The 20,185-nt window shown below is 42.5% G+C and overlaps 1 protein-coding gene across 1 annotated transcript in view; it reads right to left on the minus strand.

Annotated features, from left to right (window-relative positions):
• The window catches only part of emilin2 (elastin microfibril interfacer 2), a 66,257-nt gene that overhangs the window by 36,842 nt on the left and 9,230 nt on the right, over positions 1–20,185 (minus strand). The window contains exon 4 of the mRNA XM_033019597.1: positions 7,497–9,419. Within this exon, the coding sequence (XP_032875488.1) occupies positions 7,497–9,419 (1,923 nt within the window). The remainder of the gene's footprint in view (positions 1–7,496; positions 9,420–20,185) is intronic.

Below are 20,185 nucleotides of genomic sequence, written 5' to 3' on the forward strand. Positions count from 1 at the left end.
AAGGTTAGACATAGCTCTTTGGGCTAACGGAATCAAGGGATATGGGGAGAAAGCAGAAACAGGGTACTAATTTTGGATGATCAGCCATGATCATATTGAATGGTGGTGCTGTCTCAAAGGGCCAAATGGCCTAGTCCTGCATGTATTTTCTATGTTTCTATGATATTCTGATGAAGTGTTTGACACAAAGCATTAACTGCTTCTCTTTCCCCAGATACTGCCTAATCTTCTGACCCCCCCCCCCCCCCCCCCCCACCCCCCCCACCCCCCACCCCAACATTTTACATTATTATTTCATATTTCTGTTGATCTTATAAACATTTTCACCACTTACAAAGTTATTGGATGGAAAGTTAACAAAGTTCAAAACAAAATTAAAACCCAGACAGAACCAATAGATCTTTGTGGCTGTGAAATTATTAAAAACATGTTTCAAAGGAGCTGAATGTGAAAAACAGACCTTGAAGCATTAGTAAGCCATGCTTTCACTCAACAGAACCTAATGATCCAGAAGATTAAGATGCATGGCATTCACAGTGACTTGGTGGTATGGATTCGGAACTAGCTTACTGATGGAAGATAGAGGGTGTGGTAGAAGGGCATTATTCAGGCTGGATGTCTGTAACCAATAGTGTTCCACAGGGATTTGTGTTGGGACATCTACAGTAAATGACTTGGATAGCATAACCTGAACCAAAATTCTCTGGTAGATGCAAGTGACAAACACATACATTGTACGTGTGTATACAGAGCCTTGGCATCTTCTCTATCCAGTGAGCCTCATGTTAGTGGTAGGGATGCTATTGGAGAGGGTTCTGCAGGGTAAGATTTATTCCCATTTGGAAATGAATGGGATAATTAGGGACAGTCGGCATGGCTTTGTACAGCAGGTCATGCCTGACTAACTTGATCGAGTTTTTTGAGGAGATGTCAAAGGTGATCGATGAGGGTAAGGCGGTGAGTGTTCTCTACCTGGTTTCAGTTGGGTATTTGATAAAGACCCCATGGTAGGATGATCCAGATTGATATGGGTGGCATTCACAATGATTTGGTTAAATGGATTCAGAACTGGCTTCTTCATAGAAGACAGAAGGTTGTGGTGGAAGAGTGTTATTCGGGCTGTAGGTCTGTAACCAGTGGAGTTCTGCGTAGGTCTGTAACCAGTGGAGGGATCCACGTTGGGACCTCTGCTGTTTATGATACATGTACAAATGACTTGGACATAAAGTTTGATGGGTTGGTTAGTAAGTTTGCAGATAACCTCAGAATTGCTGGAGTTACGGACTGTGAGATTATACAGCGGGATGTACAGACTCCGTACAGACTGTAGCCCATAATCAACATCATACAAATGGGAGAAAGAGCAGCTGGATTTGAATCCGAGCAAGTGCAAGGTGTTGCACTTTGTAAAGTCAAATGTAATGGGAAAGTATACAGTTAATGGCAAGACCTTTAAAAGCATTAATGTACAGAGGGATATTGGGGTCCAAGCGCATAGCCCCCCGAGAATGGTAATGCAAGTAGATAGATTAATAAAGAAACCTATGATGTATTCTTCAGTCTGAAGAAGGGTCAGGACCCGAAATGTCACCCATTCCATCTCTCCAGAGATGCTGCCTGTCCCGCTGAGTTACTCCAGCTTTTTGTGCCTTTCTTCAAGACATATGATATGCTTGCCTGCATTGGTTTTGGCATTAAGTTTAAGAGTCAGGAAGTCATGACGCAAATCGATAAGACTTGTGCACAGTTCCATTCACCTCATTACAGGAAGGATGTAGAGGATTTGGAGTGGATGCAGAAGAGTATGATGCCTGGATTAGGGTGTATTAGCGAGAAGGAGGTATAAAACTTGGATTGTTTTTGCTTCACGGCTGGAAGTTGAGAGGAGACTTGATAGAAGCAGATAAAATGATGAGAGGCATAAGTAGGATAGACAGCAGAACCTTTTAAGCGGAGTGGTAATGTCAAAGACTGGAGGGCAGAGCTTTAAGGTGAAAACAGCAAAGTTTAAAGGTGATGTACCGCGCAAGATTTGTTTTATATACAGAGAGGGTAGTAGTGCCAGGAACTCACTACCGGGGGTGGTGGTGGAGGCAGATACAATCGTTAGAAAAGGCTTATGGATATGTAACGTACAGGCAGAGATTAGTTTAATCATATGTGGCATCATATGTGGTACAGACTTTGTGGACCGAGGGCATGTTCCATTGCTGTACTTTTCCAGGTTCTATATACAGAATTATATATGAGCAGGTGTAGTGGGTCTCCGTTATAATGTCACACAGGAATGCCAGCACTGCCACCCTTAATAGCCAAAAAAAAAAACTGGTTTTGAACTGAGGAAGCAGCTAAGATTCTGCCACATTATTCAACATCATACAAACATATGAATTATGACAGGAAGCAGGGTATTCAGCCTCTTAAGTCTGTTCTGCATGTACAAATATCACGGCAGATCTAACCAAAACAAAAACGTACAAACTCCGTACAGACTGCAGCCCATAATCAGGATCGAACGCGGGTCTCTGGCGCTGTAAGGCAGGAACATTACTGCTGCGCCACCGTGCCACCTTTTACTTCCACTAGGCCTTTTGAGGAAGAGAGTTACAAAGATGTGCGACTCTATTGTAAATGGCCAATCCATTAACTTTTTTTGTACAGTGACCCCAAGCTCTGAGTTATCCTGCAAGAGGAAAGATCTCTCAACATCCATCCTGTCACAGTCCCGCAGGATCTTATGTTTCAGCGCAATTAAATGCACAATCACCGTGCATTGAAGTGGAGCCTTCAAAAACCTTGGAGAAATGGTGTTTCATAAACATCAGGAGAGGAGGTCCATGGGGAGGAGCAAATGCCACCGAACACAAGTCGTGGTTCGATCAACCATGGCTGGGTCGCCTGGGCGAGGGAGAGTGTCTGATGTTGAAAGACCCGAAACACCCAATGACCCCAGGTTAAATCACTGATGATGTGTTCAGGAGCATCAAGAGATGCATTTTATCAATAAAAGGTTGATCATGGATATCAGATGTAAACAAGGTTTTAAATGGGAGAGGTTGGAGTGCTTCAAGTGATCGTCAAATCCAGACTGATGAATGAGGGAGAAGATGGATTCTCCCATGAAGAAAGATCTATCCATCAAATTTAGCCTCCAGGCAGCCACCAGGCTTGAAAAGGTTATAGTCATTGGAAGCAATGAGGTCACGAAGGGGAATCAATAAGAAAAATAACGTTCAATTTGAAGGTCTGGCAACCAAAGTGCATGAGTAAGAATATTTATGGAATTTACAGCAAGCACATTTTGGCATCAGTGATTCTGGGTGGCTAACAAGAAAATTATTAGACACCCAACTCTGACATTGAACAGGCACGTACGTACAAGGGGTTTCACCGGTTCTAAGGTTAAGATTGGTCTGCAGGGGATAATGGTACAGATAAGGAGTATCTGAAAGGGGAAGTGCATGGTGCCTGGATCCTATCTTGTAAGATCGTCCATTTCCACCCTGGCCAGCGTACGAGAACACCATCAGTTACAGAGCATTCACACCATCAGACCATCAGTTACAGGGCTTTCACACCAGAAACATATTATTCTCCATTTCCTCTTGGCTGGCTTCCAAAGACAGGGCAGGATTCTGTTTTTTTAAGAAAACTGCAAATATATCAAGCATAGAAAATACGAAAACAGACATCGGAGACTAATGATTTTGACACTGGGAGAGCCAGCCAAAATGTACATCAGAACTCCAAAACAACAGGAAATCAAAACTGGATGATTATAGAATTAGGAATATGTGACGAGGAAATAATATTTTTATAAATCAAGTGCCAAAATGGAACAAAACAAGAGGCATTGAAGGCCATCAAATATCAATAGTCACCCTGTTTTAACTTAAGGTAGGAATTGGATGAATGAAATGTCAGACAAGGGATGCCCAAATCTTCCCCTTTAGGAACATTTAAATCTGCCACTGACTCCAATTCTGGACTTGGCTCAGACACTGAATTGGTTTCATGAACAAAATAAGAATTGGCGTGTATCTAGTTGTTCCAATGACAACACTGCGAAACACAGCTGTCGTTAGAGTGGTGTCAACTATTTATAAATGAATATTGAATGAAAACTATTGTCTGAGCTAGGGTTTCAGAAAAGTGATATAATGTGTGAAACTCTTTCACTTTAAATATAAAAGACTTTCGGCACAATAAGCATAGGTTTTGTTCTTCCCAAGTCAGGCAGTGCCTGAAGAGAACATGTTGAGTTAATTAAAACCAGCATGATGTACTGCCATTTCTACATCTGTCACTAGAGGTGGTTATGTTGGGAACTAGCATAAATTAAGGATATCATTGCAACATTATAGTATATTGCCTGAGGTTCAATGTTTAATTGAAACAGAAAATAGGTGCAAGAGCAGGCCATCTTCGAGCCAGCACTGCCATTCAATATGATCATGGCTGATCCAGAATCAGTACTCCGTTCCTGCTTTCTCCTCATATCCCTTAATTCTGTAAACCCTAAGAGATAATAATAACTTTATTTATACATAATAATAATAACTTTATTTATAAAGCACTTTAAACAACTACAGTTGCCACAAAGTGCTGTACATGAGAAATCATGAACAAAAAGCTATTACAAACAATTAAAAACCATTAAAAACCGTAAAACGAAGGACTATAAAAAACACACTAAAAATTAAAAGACATTAAAAGCACTAAAAACAGGAGCAATGCCTCAGCCAGTGTCGAAAGCCAAAGAATAAAAATATGTTTTTAGGGAGGATTTGAAGATGGACAGTGAGGGGGCCTGTCTGATGTGCAGCGGCAAGGTGTTCCAGAGTGCCGGAGCAGCAACAGAAAAGGCTCTATCCCCTCTGAGCTTCCGCTTAGACCTTGGTACCTCAAGGAGCAGCTGATCAGCTGACCTGAGGCACCGGGCAGGAGCATATAGGTGGAGCAGCTCAGAGAGGTAAGGCGGGGGCGAGCCCATTCAACGATTTAAAAACAAATAAAAGAATTTTGAAATGAACTCGAAAGTGCACTGGGAGCCAGTGTAGGGAGGCCAAAATTGGCGTAATGTGCTCCCTCTTTCGAGTTCCAGTCAAAAGGCGAGCGGCAGCATTTTGAACAAGCTGGAGACGAGCCAATGAAGCTCGTGCGACTCCAGAGTAGAGTGCGTTACAGTAATCCAGCCTAGATGTAATAAAGGCATGGATTACTGTTTCAAAATGCTCCCGCTCGAGAATGGGCTTCACCTTTGCCAGCTTCCTTAGGTGAAAGAAGCTGGACTTAACCACCGCGCCTATTTGTTTGTCTAGTTTAAAATCACCGTCCATCCTAAAACCCAGGTTCAAGACGGTTGGCTTTACAGACAATGCCAGTGGACCCAAGTCAACAAAGGGAGGTTCACGGCAGCCATTGGGGCCAAACAAAATCACCTCTGTCTTCTCTTCATTAAGTCCCAGAAAGTTTAAGGCCATCCAGGACTTAATGTCCTCAAGACAAGACAAAAGTGATTTTAGAGAATAGTCTTCTTCTTTCCTGAGTGGCATATATAACTGGCTATCATCTGCATAAAAGTGAAAGGAGATGCCATGCCTTCTTAAAATTGAGCCCAGAGGAAGTAGGTATAAGGAGAAGAGCAGGGGCCCTAAAATTGAGCCCTGTGGAACCCCATATACCAAGGGAGTGGAGGAGGATTCAAAGCCAGCAAGGCTTACACGCATGGTTCTGTCTGCCAGATAGGACCTGAACCATCCCAGGGCTCAACTACCTTCTGTGGCAAAGAATTCCAGAGATTCACCACTCTCTGTGTGAAAAATGTTTTCCTCATCTCGGTCCTAAAAGATTTCCCCCTTATCCTTAAACATTTTTCACACAGAGAGTGGTGAATCTGTGGAATTCTCTGCCACAGAAGGTGGTTGAGGCCAGTTCATTGGCTATATTTAAGAGGGAGTTAGATGTGGCCCTTGTGGCTAAGGGGATCAGGGGGTATGGAGAGAAGGCAGGTACGGGATACTGAGTTGGATGATCAGCCATGATCATATTGAATGGCGGTGCAGGCTCGAAGGGCCGAATGGCCTACTCCTGCACCTATTTTCTATGTTTCTATGTAACACTATCCCACACGAGGGATAATTCATAATTATCAAGAGCTATCAAAAGCCCCACGAAGAACCTGCGAACAACAGCCGTCTGAAAATGACCAGTTACAGTAATGGTGTCATATGTACCAACAGAATGCCTAGGCGACCTGGCAGAGCATACGGCTGTGGATACAACTCTACACTACTGTCTTCAGTCATCCGGCGTGGCTGGCCGGATAAACAATATCGGGATCCACTTCCTATTCGCCCATACTACCTGGTCCGCGACGAACTGGTGCTGCAGAACGGTGTCGTTATCAAGGGTCACAAAGCAGTCATCCCAACTACCCTACAGGTTTGTAGGCCGCCCCTTAGATACGGGGACTTAGGTTGAACCATCTGAACTTCCCTGTATGCGCTAGTAACGTTTCGGTTCCATTATTAATCAATCAGCACCTAATAACGTGCTTATACATATATATCACTTTATTGTAGATGTGTTTCACTTTTTATTCTTACAAGGAAAGAAATTGGTTACTTTACTTACTAACCAATGTAGCGCTTTATTATTATAAGCTCCGCCTACTACCACACCATTCATATTATCGCAACCCGACATGTGCTGCCAGTCAGTACTGCTGCATGGTAGGAGTAACATGCTGTAGTGTGTTGCACATGTTACTCAATAAATACTGTTATGCCAGATCTGTGAGTATGTGTGATTTACTCAACACCAAAAGTCAATTAACCTAAAAAACCCGCACATCTTTGGAGTGTGGGGGGAAACTGGAGCACCCGGAGAAAACCCACACGGTCACAGGGAGAAGATACAAACTCCGCACAGACAGCAACCGTAGTCAGGATCGAACTCTACTGCTGTGCCACCATGCCGCCCATTGGATACTTATAAGATGTGCATTTCATGAGCACATAACACGTTAAAACATAGCCACAAAATGCTGGAGAAACTCAGCAGGCCAGGCAGCATCTCTGGGGGAATAGATAGAGCTCTTAAAGATTGCGGAGTCAGGGGATATGGTGAGAAGGCAGGAACGGGGTATGGAATGTGGATGATCACCCATGATCACAGTAAATGGCGGTGCTGGCTCAAAGGGCCAAATGGCCTACTCCTGCACCTATTATCTGTTGCCTATTGAAAGAGGAAGGGTGACATTTCGGTACAGGTCCCATCTTCAGACCCCAAAATGTCACTCATCCTTTTTTTCCAGAGATGTTGCCTGACCCGCAAAGTTACTCCAGCACTTGTGTCTGTCTTCAGTATAGACCAACATCTGCAGTTCCTTTCTACACAAGTCAAAACATAACATGTTCCTCAACAGGTGACAAGAGTCTGAATTTCAAGCAACCCAGGAAGAGACTAAATATGTCCAAGTTAATGAACCTTACCTGGTATGGGGTGACGTGGAAGGAAACCATCAACTTTGTGTCTAATTTTGGGGCTTTTGATTCGGAGTCGGCGAGTAGGTTTCTTCAGTGTGACTATATCTGTGGTGTGCCATTTTACAGTTTCGTTTATCTGATGGATGCAGTTCCAAAGACTACTGACATGTTTGTTCAGTCCATCTTTAATTCGCTGGAGGCTGCCAGAAATATTATCCAGCTTACTGCAAACGTTTTCAATGTGTGCGATCTTGCTGTCAATATGGGAGACTTCCTTCTGGATGCCTTGGGTACCGTGCTTACACTCGTTAATGTCTTTTGCCATCTGACCTGTGAGCTGCTCCAGTTGTTCCTTCATTTCGTTTAACTGGCTCTCATTCCTCTGCAGCTGTGTTTCCAAGTTCCTGTCCTTTTCTTGCAGCTTGTAAATCTTATCCAGGAACTCCTGTTGCCTCTTCGTTAAAGAGGACTCGACGGTTAAGAGTGCTTCAGAGCTCTTGTTCAGACCTTCCCACTGAGTTTGTACGGTATCCTCAATGGAGTTCAAGATAAATTTCAATTTGTTGATTTCTCTGTGCGTCGTTTGCAAGTCTGTATTATCTTGAACCTTCCTGAAACCTTCATGAACTGTGCAGTTCAGAGACGTAAAAAGATGCAAATTTTGCTCAGTTTTTAGGAACAACTCTTTGTCGTTATTCTTGCAGGTTTCTAAATCCTTCCTGATGTCCCTCATCTCCCTGGCATCAGATGTACAGCCGCTCTGACATACATTTTCCAACTCTTGTAACCTGTTCTCAATATGCTCCATGATATTATTGATTTGATCATTCCTGGAATACAAATCTTTCTGGAGTATCGATTCTAGCTCGCTGTCTATCGCAGCAGCAAAAGTTGTGTTGCCAATCAGTGCCAAATCATTGTCATGTTTGGTCCGTAACAACTGGAGCTCTTTCTTAAGCAGTCCCTTAACACCATCAACTTCAGTGTCGATATGTCCTCTCAGACTGTACTCAATGTAAAAGCAGTGCTCCTCGGCATTCCTCTCCGTCACATTTATTCGAGATTCAATTTCTTCCAGTCTCTCACCAAAAATGTTTTCTAGATTAAAGGTGGTAAAACGCTCCAGTTCATTGTCCAATCTAGCGTTCAACGCCTGGTTTGCATCTGCTATTCTGTAGACCCTTATGTCCATGTTATTCAATCGGCGTTTTAAGGTGCTTATGGAAGCACAGCAGTTGTAATGACCTGGTGATTCCTGCTGAACCTTTCTGATATTATCGATCTCCTTTCTCAGTCCATCCTCTTTCTCGTCGAGTCGTCTTTCCATGTTTTCATACTGCAATTCATTTTCCTCGCACTGATGCTTGAGAGACATTAGCTTGTACTCGCAGGAGTTCTTCAGATCTGCAAACTTCATGTCAATGCCGAGCATCATCTCTTCCCTCAGAGTTTTAAATTTGCCGTCAATGTAAGACTGGTAAAAGTCGCCATTGGCAAAAGGAGAATGAGTAGCGATAGGTCCTTGGGCTACTTCCATCAGCTGTTTCAATTGTCCATCATGCCCACTCACCATTCCGTGAAGTTCATCCAACATATCACTCTTATTCTTCAATGTGTCCTTTACTTCTGTTAACCTAGACATCACCTCACCCATTCCCGATTGATAAACTGTGTCTCCATTCTCATGGGTAGTCTCGAAGCCAACAGCACTGCCAGAGAACCTTAGATTGTTCAACAAGGTTGCAAGTGTTTTGCTTGTATCTTCCTGGACAGTGTGCCTCAGACTGTCCCCCAGTCCTGTTACTGAAGCCTGCATTTTTTCCAGAACCTGGTTAAGACGTTGTACTTCATATTCCAACTGCTGTATTTTCAGGCTTTGCACATCAGTAGATGGCTCTTTATGACGTTGGCCATCTGTCGTTTCTGGGTCTGGATAAAATATAGTCAGTTAGTATTATGTCTATATAAAAAAATATGTACACTCTTATCAAGAGAAGATCTGTTTAGTTTAGTTTAGAGATACAGCCGCGGAAAACGGTCGTTCGGCCCACTGAATCCATGCCGACCAGGGATTCCTGCACACTAACACTATCCTACCCACACTGGGGACAATTTACAATTTTACCAAGCCAATTAGCCCACAAACCTGTATATCTGTGGAGTGTAGGAGGAAACCAGTGTACCTGGCAGGAACCACGCAGATCACAGAGGAAACATACAAACTCCATGCAGGCAGCACCCGTAGTCAGGATCGAACCTGGCTCTCTGATGCTGTAAAGCAGCAACTCTACCGCTGCGCCACCGTGCCACCCAGGCCGTGTTGATTTTTGACGCATTTAAAACATAATCTGACTTGCATTTGGCACACAAATTAAAAAAATTTCTAAACAGTTAAATATAAATAAAGCACCACAGTTACAGGGAATGATTTAATGATGTTATAAGCAGAAGTGAGGGAATCTGCAAATAGAATATTTGAACTTTCATCAATTTTTTCTTTCACGGTCATCCAAAAATGTTTCTGTCATTGGAGAAACAAGAAACTGCAGATGCTGGTGTACAAAAAAAGACACAAAGTGCTCGAGTAACTCAGGGGGTCAGGCAGCATGTCTGGAGAACATGGGGTAGGTGACATTTCAGGTTGGGACCCCTTTCAGTCTGAAGGGTCATTTTTCTGTCACTAGTAGCATGGTACTTAATGCCTAGCAATGGGCACAGGTTCTATAAACCCTTACTCAACAGTACTGAAGGATCTTCACAAGAGGTCATCAAAGTGGTTCACCCACATTCTCTGGGGCAATTAGGGATGGGTAGAAAATACTTGCCTTGACAGCAAAGCCCGTTTATTACAGACGTTAGCCTGACTTCGATGGTGGGAAAGATGCTGGAGTCAATTATTAAAGAGGTAATAATGGGGCATTTGGATAGCAGTAAAAGGATTAGTCCAAGTCAACATGGATTTATGAAAGGGAAATCATGCTTGACTAATCTTCTGGAATTATTTGAGGGTGTGACAAGTAAAATGGATGAAGGGGTGCCAGTGGATGTAGTGTATCTAGACTTTCAGAAAGCCTTTGATAAGGTCCCACACGGGAGACTGGTGACTAAAATTAGAGCACATGGTATTGGGGGTAGGGTGTTGACATGGATAGAAAATTGGTTGGCAGACAGGAAGCAAAGAGTAGTAGTGGACGGGTCTTTTTCAGAATGGCAGGCAGTGGCGAGTGGAGTGCCGCAAGGCTCGGTGTTGGGGCCGCAACTGTTTACCATTTATATTAATGATTTGGAAGAGGGAATTAGGAGCAACACCAGCAAGTTTGCGGATGACACAAAGCTGGGTGGCAGTGTGAACTGTGAAGAGGATGTTAGGAGGTTGCAGGGTGACCTGGACAGGTTGAGTGAGTGGGCAGATGCGTGGCAGATGCAGTATAATATAGATAAATGTGAGGTTATCCACTTTGGCAGCAAAAACAAGGGGGCAAATTATTATCTCAGTGGGGTTAGGTTAGGTAAGGGGGAGGTACAGAGAGACCTGGGCGTCCTTGTACACCGGTCACTGAAAGTTGGCTTAGAGGCACAGCAGGCAGTGAAGAAAGCTAATGGAATGTTGGCCTTCATAACAAGAGGATTTCAGTATAGAAGTAAAGATGTTCTTCTGCAGTTGTATAGGGCTCTGGCGAGACCACATCTGGAGTATTGTGTACAGTTTTGGTCTCCTAATTTGAGGAAGGACATCCTTGTGATTGAGGCAGTGCAGCGTAGGTTCACGAGATTGATCCCTGGGATGGCGGGACTGTCATCTGAGGAAAGATTGAAAAGACTAGGCTTGTATTCACTGGAGTTTAGAAGGATGAGGGGAGATCTTATAGAAACATATAAAATTATAAAAGGACTGGGCAAGCTAGATTCAGGAAAAATGTTCCCAATGTTGGGCGATTCCAGAACCAGGGGCCACAGTCTTAGAATAAAGGGGAGTTCATTTAAGACTGAGGTGAGAAAAAACTTTTTCACCCAGGGAGTTGTGAATTTATGGAATTCCCTGCCACAGAGGGCAGTGGAGGCCAAGTCACTGGATGGATTTAAGAGAGAGTTAGATAGAGCTCTAGGGGCTAGTGGAGTCAAGGGATATAGGGAGAAGGCAGGCACGGGTTATTGATAGGGGACGATCAGCCATGATCACAATGAATGGCGGTGCTGGCTCGAAGGGCCGAATGGCCTCCTCCTGCACCTATTGTCTATGTTTCTATGTTTCTATTACTTGGTCAAGACCAAGCGCAGGCTTGGCGACCATTTCACTGAACACCTCTGCTCAGTCTGCCTAAATCTACCTGATCTCCCGGTTGCTAAACACGTTCACTCCCCCTCCCATTCCCACACTGACCTTTCTGTCCTGGCCCAGCACAAATTGGAGGAACAGCACCTCATATTTCACTTCGGCAGCTTACACCCAGAGGTATGAATATTGACTTCTCTAACTTTGAGTAACCCTTGCTTTCCCTCTCTCTCCATCCCCTCCCCTTCCCAGTTCTGATTGTCCCTGATTACATTTTATCTCTCTTTGCTTTGTTGTTACCTTCTCCTAGCCAACAATGATCTGTTCTTCATTTTCCTTGATCTCCACCCCCTTTTATGTTTTGTTCTCACACCTTACACTTCCTTGTCTCTGTATCACCCACTCCCCTGACTCTCAGTCTGAAGGGCCTCGACCCAAAGCATGACCCATTTCTTCTCTCCAGAGATGCTGCCTGTGTCGCTGAGTTACTCCAGCAATTTGGGTCTATCTTCATTACATTAATATCTTTTATTTAAATTTCTTGGGAAACTATCGGAAAGTCAGTCTCATGAAACTTTTCAGTTCTTAGGTTGAAAGTATTCTTGCAGTGCCTTCAGCTGCAGTGTTCCAGGGAACGCTAGAGGCCTGAACTAAAGATTCAAGACAAGTTCAAATACTTCCACAACAGTTAGGACATTTGAAGCTAGGAAATTTGGAATGAGTTTTTAAATTAATAAAAAGTTGGAACAACAGTTAGGATCATAAAACCAGTAAATACCTATTTGATTCACTATTGTTCCTTATGACATTACGAATATCCATAAAGCCCATACCTAAAGGGCCTGTCCCACTGTACGAAGTAATTCAAGAGTTCTCCCGAGTTCTCTCCTGATTTGAGCTCGTGTAATGTACGTAACGTGTACATAGGGGCTCGTACGAGTAAAAAGTCACAATTTTTTTCATCACGAATATTTTGTTCTCCGTGGACATTTTTCACAGTGTTGAAAAAAAGGCACGAGTTTACCGAATTTCCCGAGTACCTACCGCTACTCGTACGAGCCGCTACGTGACATCCACGAACTCCTACGTACCCGCTACGTATATTACATGAGCTCGAATCAGGGGAGAACTCGGGAGAACTCTTGAATTATCTCGTACAGGGGACAGGCCCTTAAGCCTCGTCTATAGATGACTTCCAAACTACAGTAAGCAGGTGAGTCTTAAATATCCTCTCGAACATCCTCAGAAACTCCTCATTCAAGGATAAGAGGGCACAACCTCAGAATAAAAGGACTTACCTTTAGTATTGGGATGAGGAGGAATTTCTCGAGCCAAAATGGGATGAATCTGTAGAATTCATTGTCACGGACAGCTGCGGAGGCCGTCATTGGTTATTTTTACAAAGAAGATAGGGAAGTTCTTGATTAGTACGGGTGTCAGGGGTTATGGGGAGAAGGCAGCGAAAGATCGATCAGCTATGAATGAATGGTGGAGTAGACTTGATGGGCCTAATGGTCTAATTCTGTTCCTATGTCTTATGGGTCTTATTTGTACTTAAACCATAAGTGGTGAAAGTACACAAAACAGTTAATAGAGTGTAATATCCAAAGAACTTCAGGCCTGGCTTTAATGATTTGTACTTAATAGAGATATTCTCATTTGTCTTACAACACCATTTCTATTTATTGGTCCCAGATTCACTCCCCCCCCCCTCCCCTTGCCCCTCCTTTGCTATGCACTCATTAACCTCAATATGAATTCATTGCCACATTGGTTTTGGCTCAATACCACAAGAAAGGATATCTGGAGGCATAGCACATTGACTGATGACTTCCATCTGACTCACTCCTTGTACAGTAGATGGAATCTCTGAATCACTTAGATGAGGACACCCAGGAAGGAGCTGGGAAAAATTATTTAACTGTTTACCACAAGGAATGCACAAACAGATCACAGGGCTATTATATCCATCTTCCAATATATCTCTGATAACTACTCTTTCAGATCTGGATTATACATCTGGCTTCAAAACTGCCCATGGAAAATCATGTTCATCTCATACCATGGTTACTGTACTATGGCAGTAATTTAAAACTATTTCATACTGACAGTGCTAATAGTTACTCTCTGAAACAAAAGACCCCCTCTTGGATTTATTTGAAGATATTTAATATGTGAAAAGCAATTTTGCAATTGTGTAGGACTGTGCCACTGTAGCCTTTCAACTGGTGAATTCCAGAAAGAAAGGAGAAACGGAGGAGGAGGAGGGGGGGGGGAGGGGGGGTGAGGGGAGGGAGTGGAGGGAGGGGAGGAGAGAATAAAGTCATATGCACTCTGAAGGTACAGTGATATTCTTTGTTTTTGCAGACACAGTACACAAAAGAGTCGCCACGAGGTGCCGACAAAGTAACAAAAGTACCTTTAAATATTGTTCATCCCTTCTACATTCTACGACTGAATGCCTTATCTATTTTGCCAATTATATCTTCAAAAAACTAAAAAAAAAAAGAGCTTTATTAAATATGATTCCCCTTTCAGAAATCTCGGCTGACTTTAGCTGATATTTTTAGGTGTTCTGTTTTCTCATCCTTTATAATGGTTTCTAACATTGTCCCCACTGCTGATGTTAGACTCACAGATCTGTAATTTCCTTAGAGTAGAGATACAGTGTGGATACAAATCCTTTGACCAACCGACTCCACACCGGCCATCGGTCACTAGTTCTACGTTATCCCACTTTCGCATCACACACACAACGGGCAACCTGCAGAAGCCAATTAACTTACAAACCCGTATGTCTTTAGAATGTGTGAAGAAAGCAGAGCACCTGGAGAATGAACAAACTCCAATAACATCAGCACCTGTAGTCACGATTGAACCCGGGTCTCTGGCTTTGTGTGGCAGCAACTCTACCACAGCACCACCTTGCTTTCTCTCTCTCGCTCTGGGATTCGATTTACAACCCCACTAATATGCAGAAACTATCCCACAATATATTGAATTCTGGAAAACTATAACAATTTCCATGGCTGCCTCCTCAATTCTCGTGGATACAAATTATTCCACTGGGAATTCATTATCTTTCAGTGCCTTAAGTTTCTCCAGTGTTATTTTCTCACTGATACTAAATTCTTTCAGTTCCTCATCTTCATTAGACTCAGGGTTGCCTGACATTTCTGGACAGATACTGGTGACCAAAGTATTTGTTTAATTGCTGACCTTTTTTTCTGTTCCACATCGTAAATGTTCCTGCCTCAACTATCAGAGAGCAACACCACAGGCTGCATCTCTGGAGAGAAGGAATGGGTGACGTTTCAGGTTGAGACCCTACTCCAGACTCAAAGTCATGGGAGAGGGAAACAAGAGATATAGACGATGATGTAGAGAGATATAGAACAATGAATGAAAGATAGGCAGAAAAGTAACAATGATAAAGGAAACAGGCCATTGTTAGTTGTTTGTTGGGTGAAAAAGAGAAACTGGTGCAACTTTTGTGGGGGAGGGATGGAGAGAGAGACAATGACTTGAAGACAATGGGTTACTTGAAGTTAGAGAAATCAAGATTGATACCACTGGGCTGTAAGCTGCCTAAGCGAAATATAGAAGATGCTGTTTCTCCAATTTATGTTTAGCCTCACGCTGACAATGGAGGTGGCCGAGGACAGAAAGGTCAGTGTGGAAATGGGAAGGTGAATTAAAGTGTTTCGCAACCAGGAGATCAGGTAGGTCCAGGCGGATTGAGCGAAGGTGTTCAGCGAAACGATCGCCCAGTCTACATTTGGTCTCACCGATGTATAAGGTCTCAGGTGTTGTAAGGCAGCAACACTACCAATACGCCACTGTGCCTAAACAGGCCTACTTCCTAGTCTAGCCCTAAACCCAGTCTGACCTTGTCCTAAATGGCCCGATCTATTGATCTACACTAAAATTACACAATTTTCTAGCTGGTCTCAACAAGGCTTGCAATAAGACTTCCTTACTCCTGAAATCAAACTCTCTCATAATACAAACCTGCATAACATTGACACTCCCAATAGCTCGTTGGATCTACATGGATTCATAGAAGGTGGAAATACATCTTGCCCACACTGACTTACACATCCCATCTACACGAGTCCCACCTGCCTGCATTTGGCCCATATATCCCACTAAAACTGTTCTATCCATGTACGTCTAAATGGTTCTTAAACATTGTGATAGTACCTGCCTCAACTACCTCCTCCAGCAGATTGTTCCATACATCCACCACCATTTGTGTGAAAATGTTTACCCTTAGATTCCTATTAAATCTTTCCAGCCTCACTGCAAACGTATGACTACTCGATTCCCCTACTCTGGGCAAGAGACTCTGTGCAACTACCCAATCTAATCCTCTCATGAGTTTGTACACCTCTATCAGATCACCCCTTATCTTCTTGCGCTCCAAGGAATAGAGTCCAAGACTGCTCAACCTCTCCCTATAGCTCAGGGCCTCGAGCCATGGCAACATCCTCGTAAACCTTCTCTGCACCTTTTCCAGCTTGAAAGCAACACGGCGGCCTTCAGTGATTTGTGTACAAGCACTCTAGTTTACTTTGAGAATTAACACTATCCAAGTCTCAAAAATAACCTCCTTTTCCGTTATGTGCACCTACTGTAAGTAGATGACCTCACGTTTCTTTCCACATTATATTCCATTTTCCACAACCTCGCCCACTTACTCAGCTTGTTCATATCCCCATGGCACAGAAACACTTGCCTGAATTGTCTGAATGTATCATTCATATTTTCCACAAAAATAAATAGAATACAATTCAACAGGACTATTGAGATAACTCATCGAATCATAGAGTGATACAGCATGGAAACAGGCCCTTTGGCCCAACTTTACCACAATGGCCAACATGTCCCAGCTACACTAGTCCCACCTGCCCGTGTTTGGTCCATATCCCTCCAAACCTGTCCTACCAATGTACCTGCCTACCAGTTTCTTAAACGTTGGGATAGTCCTAGCTTCAACTACCTCTTCTGGCAGCTTGTTCCATACACCCATTGTGTGAAAAGGTTACCCCTCAGATTTCTATTAAATCTTTTCCCCTTCACCTTAAACTTATGTCCTCTGGTCCTCGATTCACCTAATCTGGACAAGACACTGTGCATCTACCTGATCTATTCCTGTCATGATTTTATACACTATCAAAACCAAATTTCGTTTGAACCTCTGGGTTCAAATGACAACAAATAAATTGTATTGTATTGTATTGTACACTAGGACACTGATTTTATACACTAGTTTTAATACAACTAGTGTTCAAATATTCACAGCATTTCAAAGAAAAAAAGATCGACCCTGACTTTGAATTAAAATATTAGACTTTTGGTGGAATGTTGAATGTAGAAAAAATTATCAAAAATTCCTCTCAGTCAAAACAGATCAAATTACTAAAAATAGGATATTGCTAACCCTTTGAGTAGAATGTTTGATGATGGTACTTATTAGTCTAATATTACTCTATTTTAAAATAACTGCATTGCATTGTGTATATCTTAGTAGGGAGAAGGACTAAAGGACTTAACCCTGAAAAAAAATCACGAGCAATAGTCAGACCGTCATTAGAAACGGCAATAGTGCCGGAGGATTGGCGTACTGCGCATGTTGTTCCATTGTTTAAAAAGGGGTCTAAGAGTAAACCTAGCAATTATAGACCTGTTAGTTTGACGTCAGTGGTGGGCAAATTAATGGAAAGAATACTTAGAGATAATATATATAAGCATCTGGATAAACAGGGTCTGATTAGGAACAGTCAACATGGATGTGTGCCTGGAAGGTCATGTTTAACTAATCTTCTTGAATTTTTTGAAGATGTTACTCGGGAAATTGATGAGGGTAAAGCAGTGGATGTTGTGTATATGGACTTCAGTAAGGCCTTTGACAAGGTTCCTCATGGAAGGTTGGTTAAGAAGGTTCAATGGTTGGGTATTAATGGTGGAGTAGCAAGATGGATTCAACAGTGGCTGAATGGGAGATGCCAGAGAGTAATGGTGGATGGTTGTTTGTCAAGTTGGAGGCCAGTGACGAGTGGGGTGCCACAGGGATCTGTGTTGGGTCCACTGTTGTTTGTCATGTACATCAATGATCTGGACGATGGTGTGGTAAATTGGATTAATAAGTATGCAGATGATACTAAGATAGGTGGGGTTGCGGGTAATGAAGTAGAGTTTCAAAGTCTACAGAGAGATTTATGCCAGTTGGAAGAGTGGGCTGAAAGATGGCAGATGGAGTTTAATGCTGATAAGTGTGAGGTGCTACATCTTGGCAGGACAAATCAAAATAGGACGTACATGGTAAATGGTAGGTAATTGAAGAATGTAGGTGAACAGAGGGATCTGGGAATAACTGTGCACAGTTCCCTGAAAGTGGAATCTCATGTAGATAGGGTGGTAAAGAAAGCTTTTGGTGTGCTGGCCTTTATAAATCAGAGCATTGAGTATAGAAGTTGGGATGTAATGTTAAAATTGTACAAGGCATTGGTGAGGCCAATTCTGGAGTATGGTGTACAATTTTGGTCGCCTAATTATAGGAAGGATGTCAACAAAATAGAGAGAGTACAGAGGAGATTTACTAGAATGTTGCCTGGGTTTCAGCAACTAAGTTACAGAGAAAGGTTGAACAAGTTAGGGCTTTATTCTTTGGAGCGCAGAAGGTTAAGGGGGGACTTGATAGAGGTTTTTAAAATGATGAGAGGGATAGACAGAGTTGACGTGGAAAAGCTTTTCCCACTGAGAGTAGGGAAGATTCAAACAAGGGGACATGACTTGAGAATTAAGGGACTGAAGTTTAGGGGTAACATGAGGGGGAACTTCTTTACTCAGAGAGTGGTAGCTGTGTGGAATGAGCTTCCAGTGAAGGTGGTGGAGGCAGGTTCGTTTTTATCATTTAAAAATAAATTGGATAGTTATATGGATGGGAAAGGAATGGAGAGTTATGGTCTGAGCGCAGGTATATGGGACTAGGGGAGATTATGTGTTCGGCACGGACTAGAAGGGTCGAGATGGCCTGTTTCCGTGCTGTAATTGTTATATGGTTATATGGTTATAATGAGCCAACCAGGTTATTTTTCTGGTAACCATATCTCACAGAGAATCTAGATCCATTGGAATGCATGTATAGGAAAAATAGGTCTACAGGGGATATCATCTCCTTTGCACCACATTCAGCTCTGGATCATCACAGACTATAAGAGCACCCATATCAGGATGCTATTCACTCAATGCCATTATACTGAATGAGCTCATCCCTAAACTCTCGACCTTGCCCTTGGGGCCTTCATCTGCAACTGGCTTCTGAACCTCAGTTGTTAGAATTGGTGGTAAGATTTCCACCACCCTGTCCCTCAATACTGGTGCTCCTGAAGATCGTGTGCTCAGTTCCCTATTCTCAAATTGTACTTTTCTTTTTGCATTGCATCTTTCCACCATTCTGCAGTTTTGCAATCGCCATTGTATTTATTGTTGCATTTATCCTTAAGGTAATGTACACTGTCTCTGTGAACTTCACGGAAACAAATAATTTCATTACACCCCGTGCATAGGACAATAAACCCTGTGCATAGGACAACTAGGAGTAATGCTCATTTTCCTTATGTTATAAAATCTGTCCACATCGGCCTTGAAAATAACTAGTGGTTCCACCTCCACAGGTCTCTAAGTGTAGGAACAATAAGATTCATGATGCACTGAGAGAATAAATTCTTCCAGTTTGTCTTAATTAAACAACCATTTCTGAAATTCCAGTTATCAGATTCCACCACGAGTGTAAATATCCTCTTTGCATCTAACTTGTGTTTCTTGTGTTTCAATGCAATCACTTCTCATTTTCTTGGCGCTTGATGCTCCAAAGGGAAAAGACCCAACCTGTTCATCCTTTCTTTATAGCTCATTCCTTATTCCCATGAATCAACCAAGCAAAACATTTCTGAACTTACTCCAAAGTGTGTATACCCCTTACCAAACAAGGAGAATTAAACAATGCACAACATCCCTGCTGTAGCAAGATCTTCCAATTTTCTATAAAGGCCAAAATTCCTAATTATTTGCAATGATTACAAGCCTTGGGTTTAATTTACTATACAAACTATTGAATAACATAAATCCAACCAAACAGAATTTGTGATGACTGCACAAACAACTAGATCATATAAATATACACTAATAAAACTCTGCAAAGATTAATCATGTTTAATAGAACTGCATTAAAACAAAACTTCACAAGATCCACAAATGGGATGCCAGAAAACCCTTCACAACAGCAAACGGAAATACAATAATATGCTAAAGAAACATTCCCACAGTTATCATCAACTTACAGGTAGTTCTGCTATAGCATGTGTTTCCACAATACAAATTGAATATAATACAAATGATAAATTAGGGAACATTAAGG

The sequence above is a fragment of the Amblyraja radiata genome, chromosome 4, assembly GCF_010909765.2.
Source record: "Amblyraja radiata isolate CabotCenter1 chromosome 4, sAmbRad1.1.pri, whole genome shotgun sequence".
In the NCBI taxonomy this organism is placed as follows: Eukaryota; Metazoa; Chordata; class Chondrichthyes; order Rajiformes; family Rajidae; genus Amblyraja; species Amblyraja radiata.